The sequence below is a fragment of the Heterodontus francisci genome, chromosome 1, assembly GCF_036365525.1.
Source record: "Heterodontus francisci isolate sHetFra1 chromosome 1, sHetFra1.hap1, whole genome shotgun sequence".
NCBI classification, from domain to species: Eukaryota; Metazoa; Chordata; class Chondrichthyes; order Heterodontiformes; family Heterodontidae; genus Heterodontus; species Heterodontus francisci.
The window spans coordinates 72320201-72335142 of NC_090371.1; the positions used below are offsets into that span (position 1 = coordinate 72320201).

Below are 14942 nucleotides of genomic sequence, written 5' to 3' on the forward strand. Positions count from 1 at the left end.
GATTGGAAGGAAGGTTATTAATGAAGTAGCTGAAGATGGCTGGGCCTAGGACACTGTCCTGAGGACCTCCTTCAGTGATGCCCAGGGGCTGAAATGATTGGCCTGCAACTACCACAACCATCTTCATTTGTGCTATGCATGTGTCATGCTCGGAAGGAGCTGTGATGAAATAAACAAATCAATTGGAGGAATTATAAAAATAAAAAGTCAACTGTTAGACTGAACCACAAGAACATGGAAATAAAAGCAAAATACTGTGGATGCTGGAAATATAAAATAAAAACAGAAAGTGCTGGAAGTACTCAGCAGGTCTGGCAGCATCCGTGGAGAGAGAAACAGAGTTAATGTTTCAGGTCTGACTGTGACCTTTCATCAGAACTGAGTGGTAACAGACCTGAAACGTTAACTCTGTTTCTCTCTCCGCAGATGCTGCCAGTTTTGCTGAGTATTTCCAGCACTTTCTTTTTTATCAAAAGAACATGGACACTTGTACCACAGACAAACTGGAGTAGCGGTCATGTGACCCTCCTTTACTGGAAATGCACATCTCTGTCTGTTGAGGATGAAACTCATTATCCTCGTCTCAAATAACTCTATGGAGAACCCATTAAAATTGAAAGGAGCACCATTGCATATTGATGACTCGTATCTTCATCACAGAATCACAGAATTGTTACAGCGCAGAAGGAAGCTATTCGGCCCATCATGTCCGCATTGGCTCTCTGAAAGAACAATTCCCTCAATCCCATTCCCCTGCCTTCTCCCCACAACCCTGCACCTTCTTCCTTGTCATATAACTGTCTAATTCCCTTTTGAATGCTTCAATTGAACCTGCCTCCACCACTTTCTCAGGCAGCGCATTTCAGACCTTAACCAATCGCTGCGTAAAAAAGTTTTTCCCCATGTCACCTTTGCTTCTGTTACCAAATACTTTAAATCTGTGCCTTCTCATTCACGATCCTTTCCCAAGTGGGAACAGTTTCTCTCTATCTACTCTGTTCAGGCCCCTCATGATTTTGAATACCTCTATCAAATCACCTTTCAGTCTTCTCTTCTCCAAGGAAAACAGTCCTAACTTCTCCAATCTATCTTCATAACTGAAATTCCTGATCCCTGTAACCATTCTTGTGAATCTCTTCTGTACTCTGTCCAATACCCTCACATCTTTCCTCAAGTGCGGCGCCCAGAACTGGGCGCAATACTCCAGCTGAGGCCGAACTAGTGTCTTCTACAAGTTCAACATAACCTCCTTGCTCTTGTACTCTACGCCCCTATTAATAAAGCCTAGGTACTGTATGCTTCATGAACCGCTCTCTCAACCTGTCCTGCCACCTTCAATGACTTATGCCATTATACCCCCGGTCCCTCTGCTCCTGCACCCCGTTTAAAATTGTGCCCTTTATTCTATATTGTCTCTCCATGTTCTTCCTACCAAAATGAATCACCTCACATTTCTCTGCATTGAACTTCATCTGCCATCTGTCTGCCCATTCCACCAACTTGTCTTTGTCCTTTTGAAGTTCGACACTATCCTCCTCACAGTTCTCAATACTTCAAAGTTTTGTATCATCTGCTTTGAAATTGTGCCCTGTACACCAAGGTCTAGGTCATTAATATATATCAGGAAAAGCAAGGATGCCAACACTGATCCCTGGGGAACTCCACTACAAACCTTCCTCCAGCCCGAAAAACATCCATTAACCAGTACTCTCTGTTTCCTGTCACTCAGCCATTTTCGTATCCATATTGCTCCCATCCCTTTTATTCCATGAGCTACAAGTTTGCTCACAAGTCTGTTGTGTGGCACTGTGTTAAATACCTTTTGAAAGTCCATGTACACCACATCAACAGCATTTCCCTCATCAACCCTCTCTGTTACCTCCTCAAAATACTCCGGCAAGTTAGTTAAACATGATTTTCCTTTAAGAAATCCATGCAGGCTTTCCTTAATTAACACATATTTGTCCATGTGACTACTGATTTTGTCCCGAATTTTTTTTCTCAAAGTTTTCCCACCACCGAAGTTAAACTGACTGGCCTGTAGTTACTGAGCTTATCTTTACGTCTTTTTTTGAACAAGGGTGTAACGTTTGCAATTCTCCAGTCCTCTGGCACCACCCCTGAGTCTAAGGAAGACTGAAAAATTTTGGCCAGTGCCTCTGATTTCCATCCTCACTTCCCTCAGTATCCTTGGATGCATCTCATCTGGCCCAGGTGCTTTATCCACTTTAAGTACTAGTTTCTAGTGTCTGACTCTTTCAACATTGCCTGGGTTGCATCTTCTTCCTTCGTAAAGACAGATGCATTTAATACCTCAGCTGTGCCCTCTGCCGATGTGTAAATCCCCTTTTTGGTCTCTAATTGGCCCCACTCCTCCTTTTACCACCCTTTTACTATTTATATGCTGAAAGAAAACTTTGGGATTTCCTTTAATGCTAGCTGCCAGTCTCTTCTCATGCTCTCTCTTTGCTTCTCTTATTTGCTTTTTCACTTCCCCTCTGGACCTTCTGTATTCAGCCTGGTTCTCAATAGTATTTTCTACCTGGCATCTGTCTTAAGCACACTTTTTCTTCTTTATCTTAATCTCTACCTCTTTTGTCATCCAAGGAGCTCTGGATTTGTTTGCTCTACTTTTCCCCTTTGAGGGAACATACCTTGACTGTGCCCGAACTATCTCTTCTTTGAAGGTAGCCCATTGTTCATCTACCGGTTTTCCTGCCAGCTTTTGACTCCAATTTATGCGGCCCAGCTCCATTCTTACCCCATTGAAGTTGGCCTTCCCATAGTTAATTATTCTTAACCTGGATTGCTCCTTGTCCTTTTCTATAGTCAGCCTAAATCTTATGATACAATCATCAATATCCCCTAAATGCTCTCCTACTGTTACTTGATCCACTTGGCCCACCTCATTCCCAAGAACCAGGTCAAGAAGTGCCTCCTTTCTTGTTGGACTAGCAACATACTGTTGTAGAAAATTTTCCTGAACACACTCTAGGAACTCTTGTCCTTCATGCCCTTTACACTACTATTATCCCAGTCTATGTTTAGATAATTAAAGTCCCCCATTAAAACTGCCTGATAATTTTTGCACCTCTCTGTAATTTCCTTGCAAATTTGTTCCTCCACATCCTTCCCACTAGCTGGTGGCCTATAGACAACACCGAGCAATGTAACTGCACCTTTTTTGTTCCTTAGCTCTAGCCAAATTGATTGTCCTTGACATTCTTTTTCTCCAGCACTGCAATGCTCTCCTAAATAAATACTGCCACCATTCCCCCTTTTTCCCTTTCCTAGCTTTCCTGAACACCTTGTATCCAGGAATATTTAACACCCAGTCCTGCCCTGACATGAATGAACTAACAAAGGATTCTGGAGACAGACTGACTCACAGCCCAAACCAAAGTGAATGGGGGTTAAGGAGCACGATTATAACAGAATGGTCCCCATTCAAACATCAATAGATAGACATGGTTTCCATATCTTGGTCCATGGTTTCCATATCTTGGGAGAGGGCTGTGTGTCACCTAACAGAAACTCAAATGTGATGGATTTTGACCTTAAAAGGTGACCCTCTGGAGAGAGAGGGAGAGATCAAGCTCAAGACCACAGAAAGCCAATTTCCAGCCGGAAGCTGTGAAAGAAATCCAGCTAAACAGAAGAACCCTGCTGAACAAGAACTGAACAACCACTACAGCAGAGAACTTACAATGTGACTTTGAGACCCTCCATCTGTGAAGGTTAGGGGAGGTGGTGACGTAGTGGTATTATCATGAGACCCAGGGTATTGATCTGGAGACATGGGTTCGAATCACACCACAGCAGATGGTGGAATTTGAATTTAATTAATAAATCTGGAATTAAAAGCTAGTCTAATGAAGGCCATGAAACCATTGTCGATTGTTGTAAAAATCTATCTGGTTCACTAATGTCCTTTAGGGAAGGAAATCTGCTGTCCTTACCTGGCCTGGCCTACATGTGATTCCAGACCCACAGCAATGTGGTGAACTCTTACATGCCCTCTGAAATGGCCTAGCAAGCCACTCAGTTGTACCTAACCACTACAAAGTCAAGAAAAAGGAACAAAACTGGACGGACCACCCGGCATCGAACTTGGCACAGGAAATGACAACGACAAACCCAGCCCTGTCGACCCTGCAGAGTCCTCCTTACTAACATCTGGGGGCTTGTGCCAAAGTTGGGAGAGCTGTCCCACAGACTAGTCAAGCAACAGCCTGACATAGTCATACTCACGGAATCATACCTTACAGACAATGTCCCAGACACTGCCATCACCATCCCTGGGTATGTCCTGTCCCACCGGCAGGACAGACCCAGCAGAGGTGGCGGCACAGTGGTCTACAGTAGGGAGGGAGTTGCCCTGGGAGTCCTCAACATCGACTTCAGACCCCATGAAGTCTCATGGCATCAGATCAAACATGGGCAAGGTAACCTCCTACTGATTACCACCAACCGCCCTCCCTCAGCTGATGAGTCAGTACTCCTCCATGTTGAACACCACTTGGAGGAAGCACTGTGGGTGGCAAGGGCACAAAATGTACTTTGAGTGGGGGATTTCAATGTCCATCACCAAGAGTGGCTCGGTAGCACCACTGCTGACCGAACTGGCCGAGTACTAAAGGACATAACTGCTAGACTGGGTCTGCGGCAGGTGGTGGGGGAACCAACACGAGGGAAAAACATACTTGACCTCGTCCTCGCCAATCTGCCTGCCGTAGATGCTTCTGTCCATGACTGTATTGGTAGGAGTGACCACCGCACAGTCCTTGTGGAAACGGTCCCGCCTTCACATTGAGGATACCATCCATCGCGTTGTGTGGCACTATCACCGTGCTAAATGGGATAGATTTTGAACAGATCTAGCAATGCAAAACTGGGCCTCCATGAGACGCTGTGGGCCATCAGCAGCAGCAGAATTGTACTCAATGACAATCTGTAACCTCATGGACCGGCATATCCCCCACTCTACCATTACGATCAAGCCAGGAGACCAACCCTGGTTCAATGAAGAGTGCAGGAGGGCATGCCAGGAGCAGCACCAGGCATACCTCAAAATGAGGTGTCAACCTCCTGAAGCTACAACCCAGGACTACCTGCATGCCAAACTGCACAAGCAACATACAATAGACAGAGCTAAGCGATCCCATAACCAACGGATCAGATCTAAGCTCTGCAGTCCTGCCATGTCCAGCCGTGAATGGTGGGGATGATTAAACATCTAACTGGAGGAGGTGGCTCCACAAATATCCCCATCCTCAATGATGGGGGAGCCCAGCACATCAGTGCGAAAGATAAGACAGAAGCATTTGCAACAATCTTCAGCCATAAGTGCCAAATTGATAATCCATCTCCATTGAAGTCCCCAGCATTACAGATGCCAGACCTCAGCCAATTCGATTCACTCCGCGTGATATCAAGAAACGACTGAAGGCACTGGATACTGCAAAGGCTATGGGTCGTGACAGTATTCCGGCAATAGTACTGAGGATCTGTGCTCCAGAACTTGCCGCACCCCTAGCCAAGCTGTTCCAGTATAGCTACAACACTGGCATCTACCCGGCAATGTGAAAAATTGCCCAGGTATGTCCTGTACACAAAAAGCAGGACAAGTCCAACCTGACCAATTACCACCCCATCAGTCTACTCTCAATTATCAGCAAAGTGATGGAAGGTATCATTAACAGTGCCATCAAGCAGCACTTGCTTATCAATAACCTGCTCAGTGATACCCAGTTTCGGATCCGACAGGGCCACTCAGCACCTGACCACATTACAGTCTTTGTTCAAACATGGACAAAAGAGCTGAACTCAAGAGGTGAGGTGAGAGTGACTGCCCTTGACAACAAGGCAGCATTTGACCAAGTATGGCATCAAGGAGCCCTAGGAAAACTGGAGTCAATGGGAATCAGGGGGAAAACTCTCTGATGGTTAGAGTCATACCTAGCGCAAAGGAAGATGGTTGTGGTTGTTGGAGGTCAATCATCTGAGCTCCAGGACATCACTGCAGGAGTACCTCAGGGTAGTGTCCTAGGCCCAACCATCTTCAGCTGCTTCATCAATGACCTTCCTTCAATCATAAGGTCAGAAGTGGGGATGTTCGCTGATGATTGCACAATGTTCAGCACCATTCGCGACTCCTCAGATACTTAAGCAGTCTATGTAGAAATGCAGCAAGACCTGGACAATATCCAGGCTTGGGCTGATAAATGGGAAGTAACATTTACGCCACACAAGTGCCAGGAAATGACCATCTCCAACAAGAGAGAATCTAACCATCTCCCCTTGACATTCAACAGCATTACCATCGCTGAATCCCCCACTATCAACATCCTAGGGGCTACCATTGATCAGAAACTGAACTGGAGTAGCCATATAAATACCGTGGCTACAAGAAAAGGTCAGAGGCTAGGAATCCTGCGGCGAGTAACTCACCTCCTGACTCCCCAAAGCCTGTCCACCATCTACAAGGCACAAGTAAGCAGTGTGATGAAATACTCTCCATTTGCCTGGATGGGTGCAGCTCCAACAACACTCAAGAAGCTCAACACCATCCAGGACAAAGCAGCCCGTTTGATTGGCACACCATCCACAAACATTCATTCCCTCCACCACCGACGCACAGTGGCAGCAGTGTGTACCATCTACAAGATGCACTGCAGCAACACAGCAAGGCTCCTTAGACAGCACCTTCCAAACACGCGGCCTCTATAACCTCGAAGGACAAGAGCAGCAGATGCATGGGAACATCGCCACCTGCAAGTTCCCCTCCAAGTCACACACCATCCTGACTTGGAACTATATCACCGTTCCTTCACTGTCGCTGGGTCAAAATCCTGGAACTCCCTTCCTAACAGCACTGTGGGTGTACCTACCTCACATGGACTGCAGCCGTTCAAGAAGGCAGCTCACCATCACCTTCTCAAGGGCAATTCGGGATGGGCAATAAATGGAGTGAATTGAATTGAATGGGCAATAAATGTTGGCATAGCCAGTGATGCCCACATCCCATGAATGAATTTTTAAAAAAGGTAAACCAAATTCACACCACCAACTTTGGGCTGAGTTTTAACCACTAGAACTCTCCAACACCTCAGCAAGTTCAAGACTGCAAACTTCCAGGCCTGTACCTTTTAAAAAAGACTTCACTGCTGAGAAGACTCAACAGTATTCTGTAAACCACAAACTCTTATATCATCTTGGGCTTTGATTGCATCCCACCCTTTTATTTCTCTCTCTCTCTCTATTCTTGTGTAAGCATGTGTGTGTGAATGCGTGAGTGGGTGAAGGTTGCGACCATTTTGGGAAATGTTTAAAAATAGTTTTTTTTTAACCTATCAGAAAATCTGTCATTTCCCTGTTTATTTCACCCTAAAAACACTCAAGGACTAATGCACCATTTATAACAAAACACGATTGTGGTCAGTTGGGAGGTGAAAAATGGAAGCCATCCACACCACCTGTCCGTAACAAATGACTCCAGCCAGTAGAGAGTTTTCCCCTGATCCACATTGACTTCAGTTTTACTCGGGCTCATTGATGCCATACTCAGACAAGTGCTGCTTTGATATTGAGGGCAACCACTCTCACCTCATCTGTGGAATTTGGCTCTTTTGTTCACGTTTGGACCAAGGCTGTAATGAGGTCTGGAACCAAGTAGCCCTGGCAGAACCCAAACTGAACATCAGTGAGTAATGGGGCAATAATCGGCCAGAGTGAAATTGTCCTGCTTTTTATACTGGGACAATTTTCCACTTAGTTGGGTAGATGCCAGTCTTGTAGCTGTACAGGAACAGCTTAGTTAGGGGCACACCTCATTCTGGAGCACAAGTCTTCAGTGCTACAGCTAGGCTGCAGAGCTGGGCTGAGAGATGGCAAATGGAGTTTAATGCGGAAAAGTGTGAGGTGATTCACTTTGGAAGGAGTAACAGGAATGCAGAGTACTGGGCTAATGGGAAGATTCTTGGTAGTGTAGATGAGCAGAGAGATCTTGGTGTCCAGGTACATAAATCCCTGACAGTTGCCACCCAGGTTAATAGGGCTGTTAAGAAGGCATATGGTGTGTTAGCTTTTATTAGTAGGGGGATCGAGTTTCGGAGCCACGAGGTCATGCTGCAGCTGTACAAAACTCTGGTGCGGCCGCACCTGGAGTATTGCGTGCAGTTCTGGTCACCGCATTATAGGAAGGATGTGGAAGCTTTGGAAAGGGTGCAGAGGAGATTTACTAGGATGTTGCCTGGTATGGAGGGAAGGTCTTACGAGGAAAGGCTGAGGGACTTGAGGTTGTTTTCGTTAGAGAGAAGGAGGAGGAGAGGTGACTTAATAGAGACATATAAGATAATCAGAGAGTTAGATAAGGTGGATAGTGAGAGTCTTTTTCCTCGAATGGTGATGGCAAACACGAGGGGACATAGCTTTAAGTTGAGGGGTGATAGATATAGGACAGATGTCAGAGGTAGTTTCTTTACACAGAGAGTAGTAGGGGCGTGGAACGCCCTGCCTGCAACAGTAGTAGACTCGCCAACTTTAAGGGCATTTAAGTGGTCATTGGATAGACATATGGATGAAAATGGAATAGTGTAGGTCAGATGGTTTCACAGGTCGGCGCAACATCGAGGGCCGAAGGGCCTGTACTGCGCTGTAATGTTCTATGTTCTATGTTCTATGTTGTCAAGACCCATAACCTTTGCCATATCCAGTGCACTCTGGCTTTTCTTGATATCACTTGGAGTGAATTGAATTGGCTAAAGACTGGCTTCTATGATGGTGGGGACCTCAGGAGGAGGCCGAGATGGATCATCTACTTGGAACATCTGCCTAAAGATGGTTGTGAATGTTTCAGCTTTATCTTTTGCACTCAGGTGCTGGGCATCATTGAGGATGTGGATGTTCATTGAACCTCCTCCTCCCATTAATTGTTTAGTTGTCCACCAGCATTCATGACTGGATGTGGCAGCCAGTAAGCTTTCCTCTGCATCGAATCAGTGCTGTGCTTTTGATGAGAGCGCTTGATGTGGAAATGGGTACAGACTGGAAAGGTCATCTATAAGAACAGGCAGATTGATTGAAAGACAAGCACTATAAGATACCCCTGGTGTTTAGTTGATCTCTTACCATCGCTTATTTTCTTAACTGAAAGTTCAATATTCTAATACAAGTAACAGGCCACAAAATGTGTTCTTTTGAGGTAGGTTTTTGATGAGTTGCCTGTTTTGTATGATAATAAGGCATAGAAATTAGCAAAATCATAACGTAGTTAGCCATGACACAAGAACACAAGAAATAGGAGCAGAAGTAGACCAGATGGCCCATCGTACCTGGTCCGCCATTCAATACAATCATGGCTGATCTTGCGCTTTAATTCCACTTTCCTGCCCGCTCCCCATATCCCTGGATTCCCTGCGAGAACAAAAATTTATCTATCCCAGCCTTAAATGTATTCAACGATGGAGCATCCACAACCCTCTGGGGTAGAGAATTCCAAAAATTCACAACCCTTTGAGTGTAGTAATTTCTCCTCTCAGCCCTGAATTATCAGCCCCTTATCCTGAGACTGTGCCCCCACATTCTAGATTCCCTGACCCGTGGAAACAATCTCTCAGCTTGTACCCTATCAAGCCCTTTCAGAATCGTGTATGTCTCAATTAGATCGCCTCTCATTCTTCTAAACTCCAGAGAATATAGGTCTGATTTACTCAGCCTCTCATCATAGGACATCTGCTCATTCCAGAGACCAATTTAGTAAATCTTCACTGCACTGTCTCTAGTGCAAGTATATCCTTTCTTAAATGTGGACACCAAAACTGCACACAGTATTCCAGGTGCAGTCTCACCAAACCCTGTACAATTTTAGTAAGACTTCTTTATTCCTGTACTCCAATCCCCTTACAATAAAGGCCAACTTGCCATTTGCCTTCCTAATAGCCTGCTGCTGTGCAAGTACACCCAAGTCTCTCTGAACATCAACACTTACCAGTTTCACACATTTTAAAAAACATTCTGCTTTTATATTTTTACGACCAAAGTGAACAACTTCACACTTCCCTACATTATACTCCGTTTGTTATCTTGTCCACTCACTTAACCTGTTTCTATCTCTTTGCAGCCTCTCTATGTCCTCCCCAAATCTTACCTTTCCACCGAGCTTTATATCATCAGCAAACTTAGATACATTACTCTCTGTCTCTTCATCCAAGTCATTAATATAGTGTGTAAATAACTGAGGCCCCAGCACTGATCCTTGTGGCACACCACTATTCACTGCCTGCCAACTTGAAAATGCCGCATTTATGCCAACTCTCTGCATTCTGCCTGTTAGCCAATCCTCTATCCTCGCTAATATATTATCCCCAACACCATGAGCCCTTATCTTGCCTATTTATCTTTTATGTGGCACCTTATCAAATGCCTTTTGGAAATCCAGGTATACTACATCTACTGATTCCCCTTAATTTACCTTATTAGCTACATCCTCAAAAAATTCTAATAAATTTGTCAAACAGGATCTTCCCTTAGTAAAATCATTCTGATTTGTTCTAATCATACTATGCTTTTCCAAGTGCAATGTTAAGACTTCTTTAATAATAGTTTCCAGCATCTTCCCAATGACTGATGTTAGGCTAACTGGCCTGTAGTTCCCTGTTTTCTTTCTACCTCCTTTCTTGAAAAGCAATGTAACATTTGCCAACTTCCAATCTGACGGGACCATTCCTGAATCTAAGGAATTCTGGAAAATCATAGCTAGCACATCCACTATCTCTGCAGCTATCTCTTTTAGAACCCTAGGATGTAGGCCATCTGGTCCCGGGGACTTGTCAGATTTTAGTCCCTCAAGTTTCTCCAATATTTTTTCTTCACCAATATAAATTTCCTTAATTTCCTCACTTTTTAGCCCCGAGGTTATTGCTCATTTCTGGTATGAAACTTGTGTCTTCTACTGTGAAGACAGACACAAAATATTTGTTCAATGCCTCTGCCATTTCCTCATTCCCCATGATGATTTCTCCTGTCTCTGCCTCTAAGGGACCAGCATCTACTTTAGCTACTCTCTTCCTTTTTATGTACTTATAAAACCTATACAATCTATATTTATATTGCTGGCTAGTTTACTCTCATATTCTATTTCTTCCCTTTTTATCAACCTTTTGGTGGCCCTTTGCTGGTTTCCAAAACATTCCAAATCCTCAGACTTGCTACTATTTTTTGCGACATTGTAAGCCTCTTCTTTTAGTCTAATATGGATGCTCCATCGTTGAATACATTTAAGCTGGGATAGATTGATTTTTGGTCTCACAGGGAATCAAGGGATATGGGGAGTAGGCAGGAAAGTGGAATTAAAGCCCAAGATCAGCCACAATCGTATTGAATGGCAGAGCAGGCTTGATGGGCCATATGGTCTTTTTCTGCTTCTATTTCTTGTGTAATACTTTCCTTAACTTCCTGAGTGAGCCATGGATGGGTCTTCCTTGAAGAGTTTTTGTTTTTGAACAAAATGTACTTTTGTTGAACCTTTTGAATTGTTTCTTTAAATATTTCTCAGTGTTCCTTTACCGCCATACCTTCCTGTCTATTTACCCAACTAACTTTAACCAGTTCTCCCCCCATACCTTCGTAATTGGCTTTGTTTAGTTTAAGATTCTTGTTTGTGATTGAAATGTGTCACTTTCAAACTTAACATGAAATTCAATGGTGTTATGATCACTATTTCCCAGTGGATCTTTTACTACGACGTTGCTCATTAACCCTGTTCCATTACACAATAAGAGATCTAAGAAAGCTTTATCCCTAGTCGGCTCTTCAACGTATTGCTCCAAGAAACTGTCACAAAAACATTCTACAAATTCATCTCTCGACCACAGTTGCAAATTTGATTGTCCCAGTCTATATGCAGATTAATGTCCCCCACAATTGATATATTACCTTTGTTGCAAGCTCCAATAATTTCCCATTTAATATTCTGTCCAATAATCTATCTACTGTTGGGGGACCTGTAAACTACTCCCACCAGTGTTTTCTGACTCCTGTTATTCCTAATGACTCTTAATGTGTCTGTGCATTCTTCTTTCAAACAGGTTTGTGAACTGAGCTGCTTGTTTTAGTGTCTTCCGTTTCTGTACCACATGTCAACTCTTTCAATGTAGTGCAATCCTTTCTCTGCAGGTCCAGAGGGTTGCAACCTTTTTATCTATCATCTTCCTCAGGAGTTTGGAGATGCTGAGCTCATGCAAATGTTCCTGCCTTTCGGTAATGTCATCTCCTCAAAAGTGTTTGTGGACCGAGCGACAAACCAAAGTAAATGCTTTGGTGGGTACAGATAAAAAAAAAAGTTAAATTGCTATTCTGTGAGACATGATTTTAAAAACTAGATTTTATGTCAATACACTGAAATAACTGTCTAAAAAATGGGTCATTGCAAATTATGAAGGATTCCGCTCTTCTGTAGATTAACCTTTCCCCTCAGCAACCCAGCTGGGGCTTTAACTAACAATTTATTTTGCTGATGGAAAAGGTTTGGATTATATTTAACATTACAATATCTTGCTTTGCTACTAGATTACCAGAAACTCGTGTACGTAGATGTGGAGAATACTGTATTTCCTTGAATGGAACAAGGTCCTTGAATATTTTTTGTACACACTGTTGAGGGTTACAACTGAAAAATTAAACAAAACCATAAACAATACATTATCTTCTGACTGATAAAACTGTTTTGGAACAAGCACCAATCTTGGCCGTAGTTGAACTTGAGTGCTTTCTAGAACAAAACAAAACACTGGACTTTGCCACAAGTGGGTCTGGATGATGACAGCTCTTGTTTTCTTGTTTTTTGTTCTGTTTATTATTTTTCCAAAAGTGAAGTGAAAGCTTGTAGCTGAGTCATTTCCTTTGCTATTGAGCTGGAAAGGGAATGGTAATCTCCATTTGGATTTTGCACAGATTTGATCACCTCTTGTAAAAGAAAGTTACCTCTCCAAGAGATGGTCTGAATTGCTCGTGCTTGAGGTAGATGCCATGCCATTGACTTTTCTTGTTTTTAACATTATTGCTTCATATTTTTATAAAGCTTGGAAGTCGATCAAAAATCTGAGAAATGAATACTCCCAAAATAACCAGATTTGCCAAAATAAACAGTTGAAAGGGGTCAAGGCCATGTTACCACCAGAATGTTGTTTTAGTCTTATTTTTCCTTGTGGTATTTTTGTGCTGCCTCCAACAAACTCATTAACTACACCTGAAATAAACGTCTGTTCAAGGAAATAAGATATTTATTGATTAAGTAAACTTGTATACAGTGGAACTCTAATTAGTACACTTAAAATACACAATTTTGCTGATTTTAAACAAATGACTAAAAATAATGTTTAAAACTTCCAGAAAAAGATCCTGAACAGGATCAAAAGCTGTAAGTGGGTCCCACTGTAAACACTTCTACTGATTTAATGGCCTAATTAATGAACATCAAGTACATTTTGTAGCATTTCAGAATGACCTACTATGCTGTGTAAACATATTTAATGCAGAGAGGAATATAAATAAAAGATAACATCAAAATATTTCATAATTTATACTGTTTCATTAAAGTCAAAAGTGCTAAGCGCAGCATGTTTAGTAGTTGAATTCTAACAAAAATGCTCCTTCAGTACTCAATGGTTTCCTTCACATTTCAAGTTGTATGTTTGTTAAACTGAGGAACAGAGATTTTCAAATGTGTTTTACTGTAAAATGGGATTTCCAACACCATTTTTGTATATCATCATATGGTACACATGTCACTAATAAAAAAAATACAAAGAACTAAAGTCATTTCTAACAAATTAAATGCTCTATTGGTGTGTGCTGCAAGTCCTGACTGTGAACAAATGTAACTAAAGACCAAAGGTAATATCTGGCTTATGTGGCATTTTAAAACTTTATTCAATGGTCATGCCATTATTCTCAAGAAAGACTTTCAGAAATTGTTCATGCCTGTGGCACTCAATGGGATATTGGTCTTCCCTGCTCGTAAAAGTAAAGTGGTAATGTACTGTAACCAAAGTGCGATATTGTCAATTTATTTTTTTCTGTTTTTTTGAGTTCACAAAATAGATACAATAATTCACACATGGCTTGTACTTTACCAATTCATCTGATTGTTATTTTCTTGGGTTCCCCCAAAGGACACAACAATATTTTAAAACCCTTTAAGGACTGCTATTGGATTGCTGCAATAGGTTCAAAAATCCTCTAAGAACAGAAATTATCACTTTATGAATGAGCAACAAAGTTCTAACCAGTTCTCAATTTCATAACATACAGGGGCCCAATGTGCTGATGTTATAATCATAGAAAAGATAGTCGTATTTTTCAAGATAAAAGATTCTTTATCCGGTCCTTAAAGGGTTATCATAGAATTCCGAATCAATGTTTGACATTTACAGTGTCTAAGAAATACAGGAGTGCAGTTTGAATGCGTAACTTAATTACAAAAAGATTAGAATAAAGGTTTAAAATTTCACATCAGCTGGAAATTGTCTATTTATCTTGTAGGGGTGTGCAGTGACTTAACCTCAAACCTGACTAGCCAATGCACATTAGCTTCCCCAGCACTGTTTTATTTAGGGCATTCAGTTATGATTAAAGCATTCTTTTACATTTTGGTAAGACTACATGAAAGTGGCCTATAACACACATTTTTAAATCATTGGCATTCAAATTTAGCTCACCAGACCCCAAGGGGACTGCAGAGGGTTCCCAGGTGTTTTGAAGGTCATCAGATTACTGTCCATCTGCTATCAAATTCTGTATTCCTTTGCATTTGCTGCCATGCCAGAACTTTACTTCTGTTGATGTAGACCAATAGAAAGTATTTCCAGCAATAATAGCACTGGGCAACCAGCACAGTGCTTCAGATGTTAACATGGGCTGGCTTCCTGGGAGTGTCAGAATTT

The 14942-nt window shown here is 42.4% G+C and overlaps 1 protein-coding gene across 24 annotated transcripts in view; it reads left to right on the top strand.

The window, feature by feature from the left end:
• The window catches only part of celf4 (CUGBP, Elav-like family member 4), a 1375410-nt gene that overhangs the window by 1342542 nt on the left and 17926 nt on the right, over positions 1-14942 (top strand). For 11 of the 24 annotated variants that reach the window (XM_068049749.1, XM_068049669.1, XM_068050672.1 and 8 more), the window contains one exon: positions 12175-12258. The exons of 9 other annotated variants lie outside the window; for them this stretch is intronic. In XM_068049749.1, the coding sequence (XP_067905850.1) occupies positions 12175-12258 (84 nt within the window). Of the gene's footprint in view, positions 1-12174; positions 12319-14942 lie in introns of all 24 variants that reach the window. 4 more of the 24 variants (XM_068049595.1, XM_068049518.1, XM_068049837.1 and 1 more) reach the window with 1 other exon arrangement.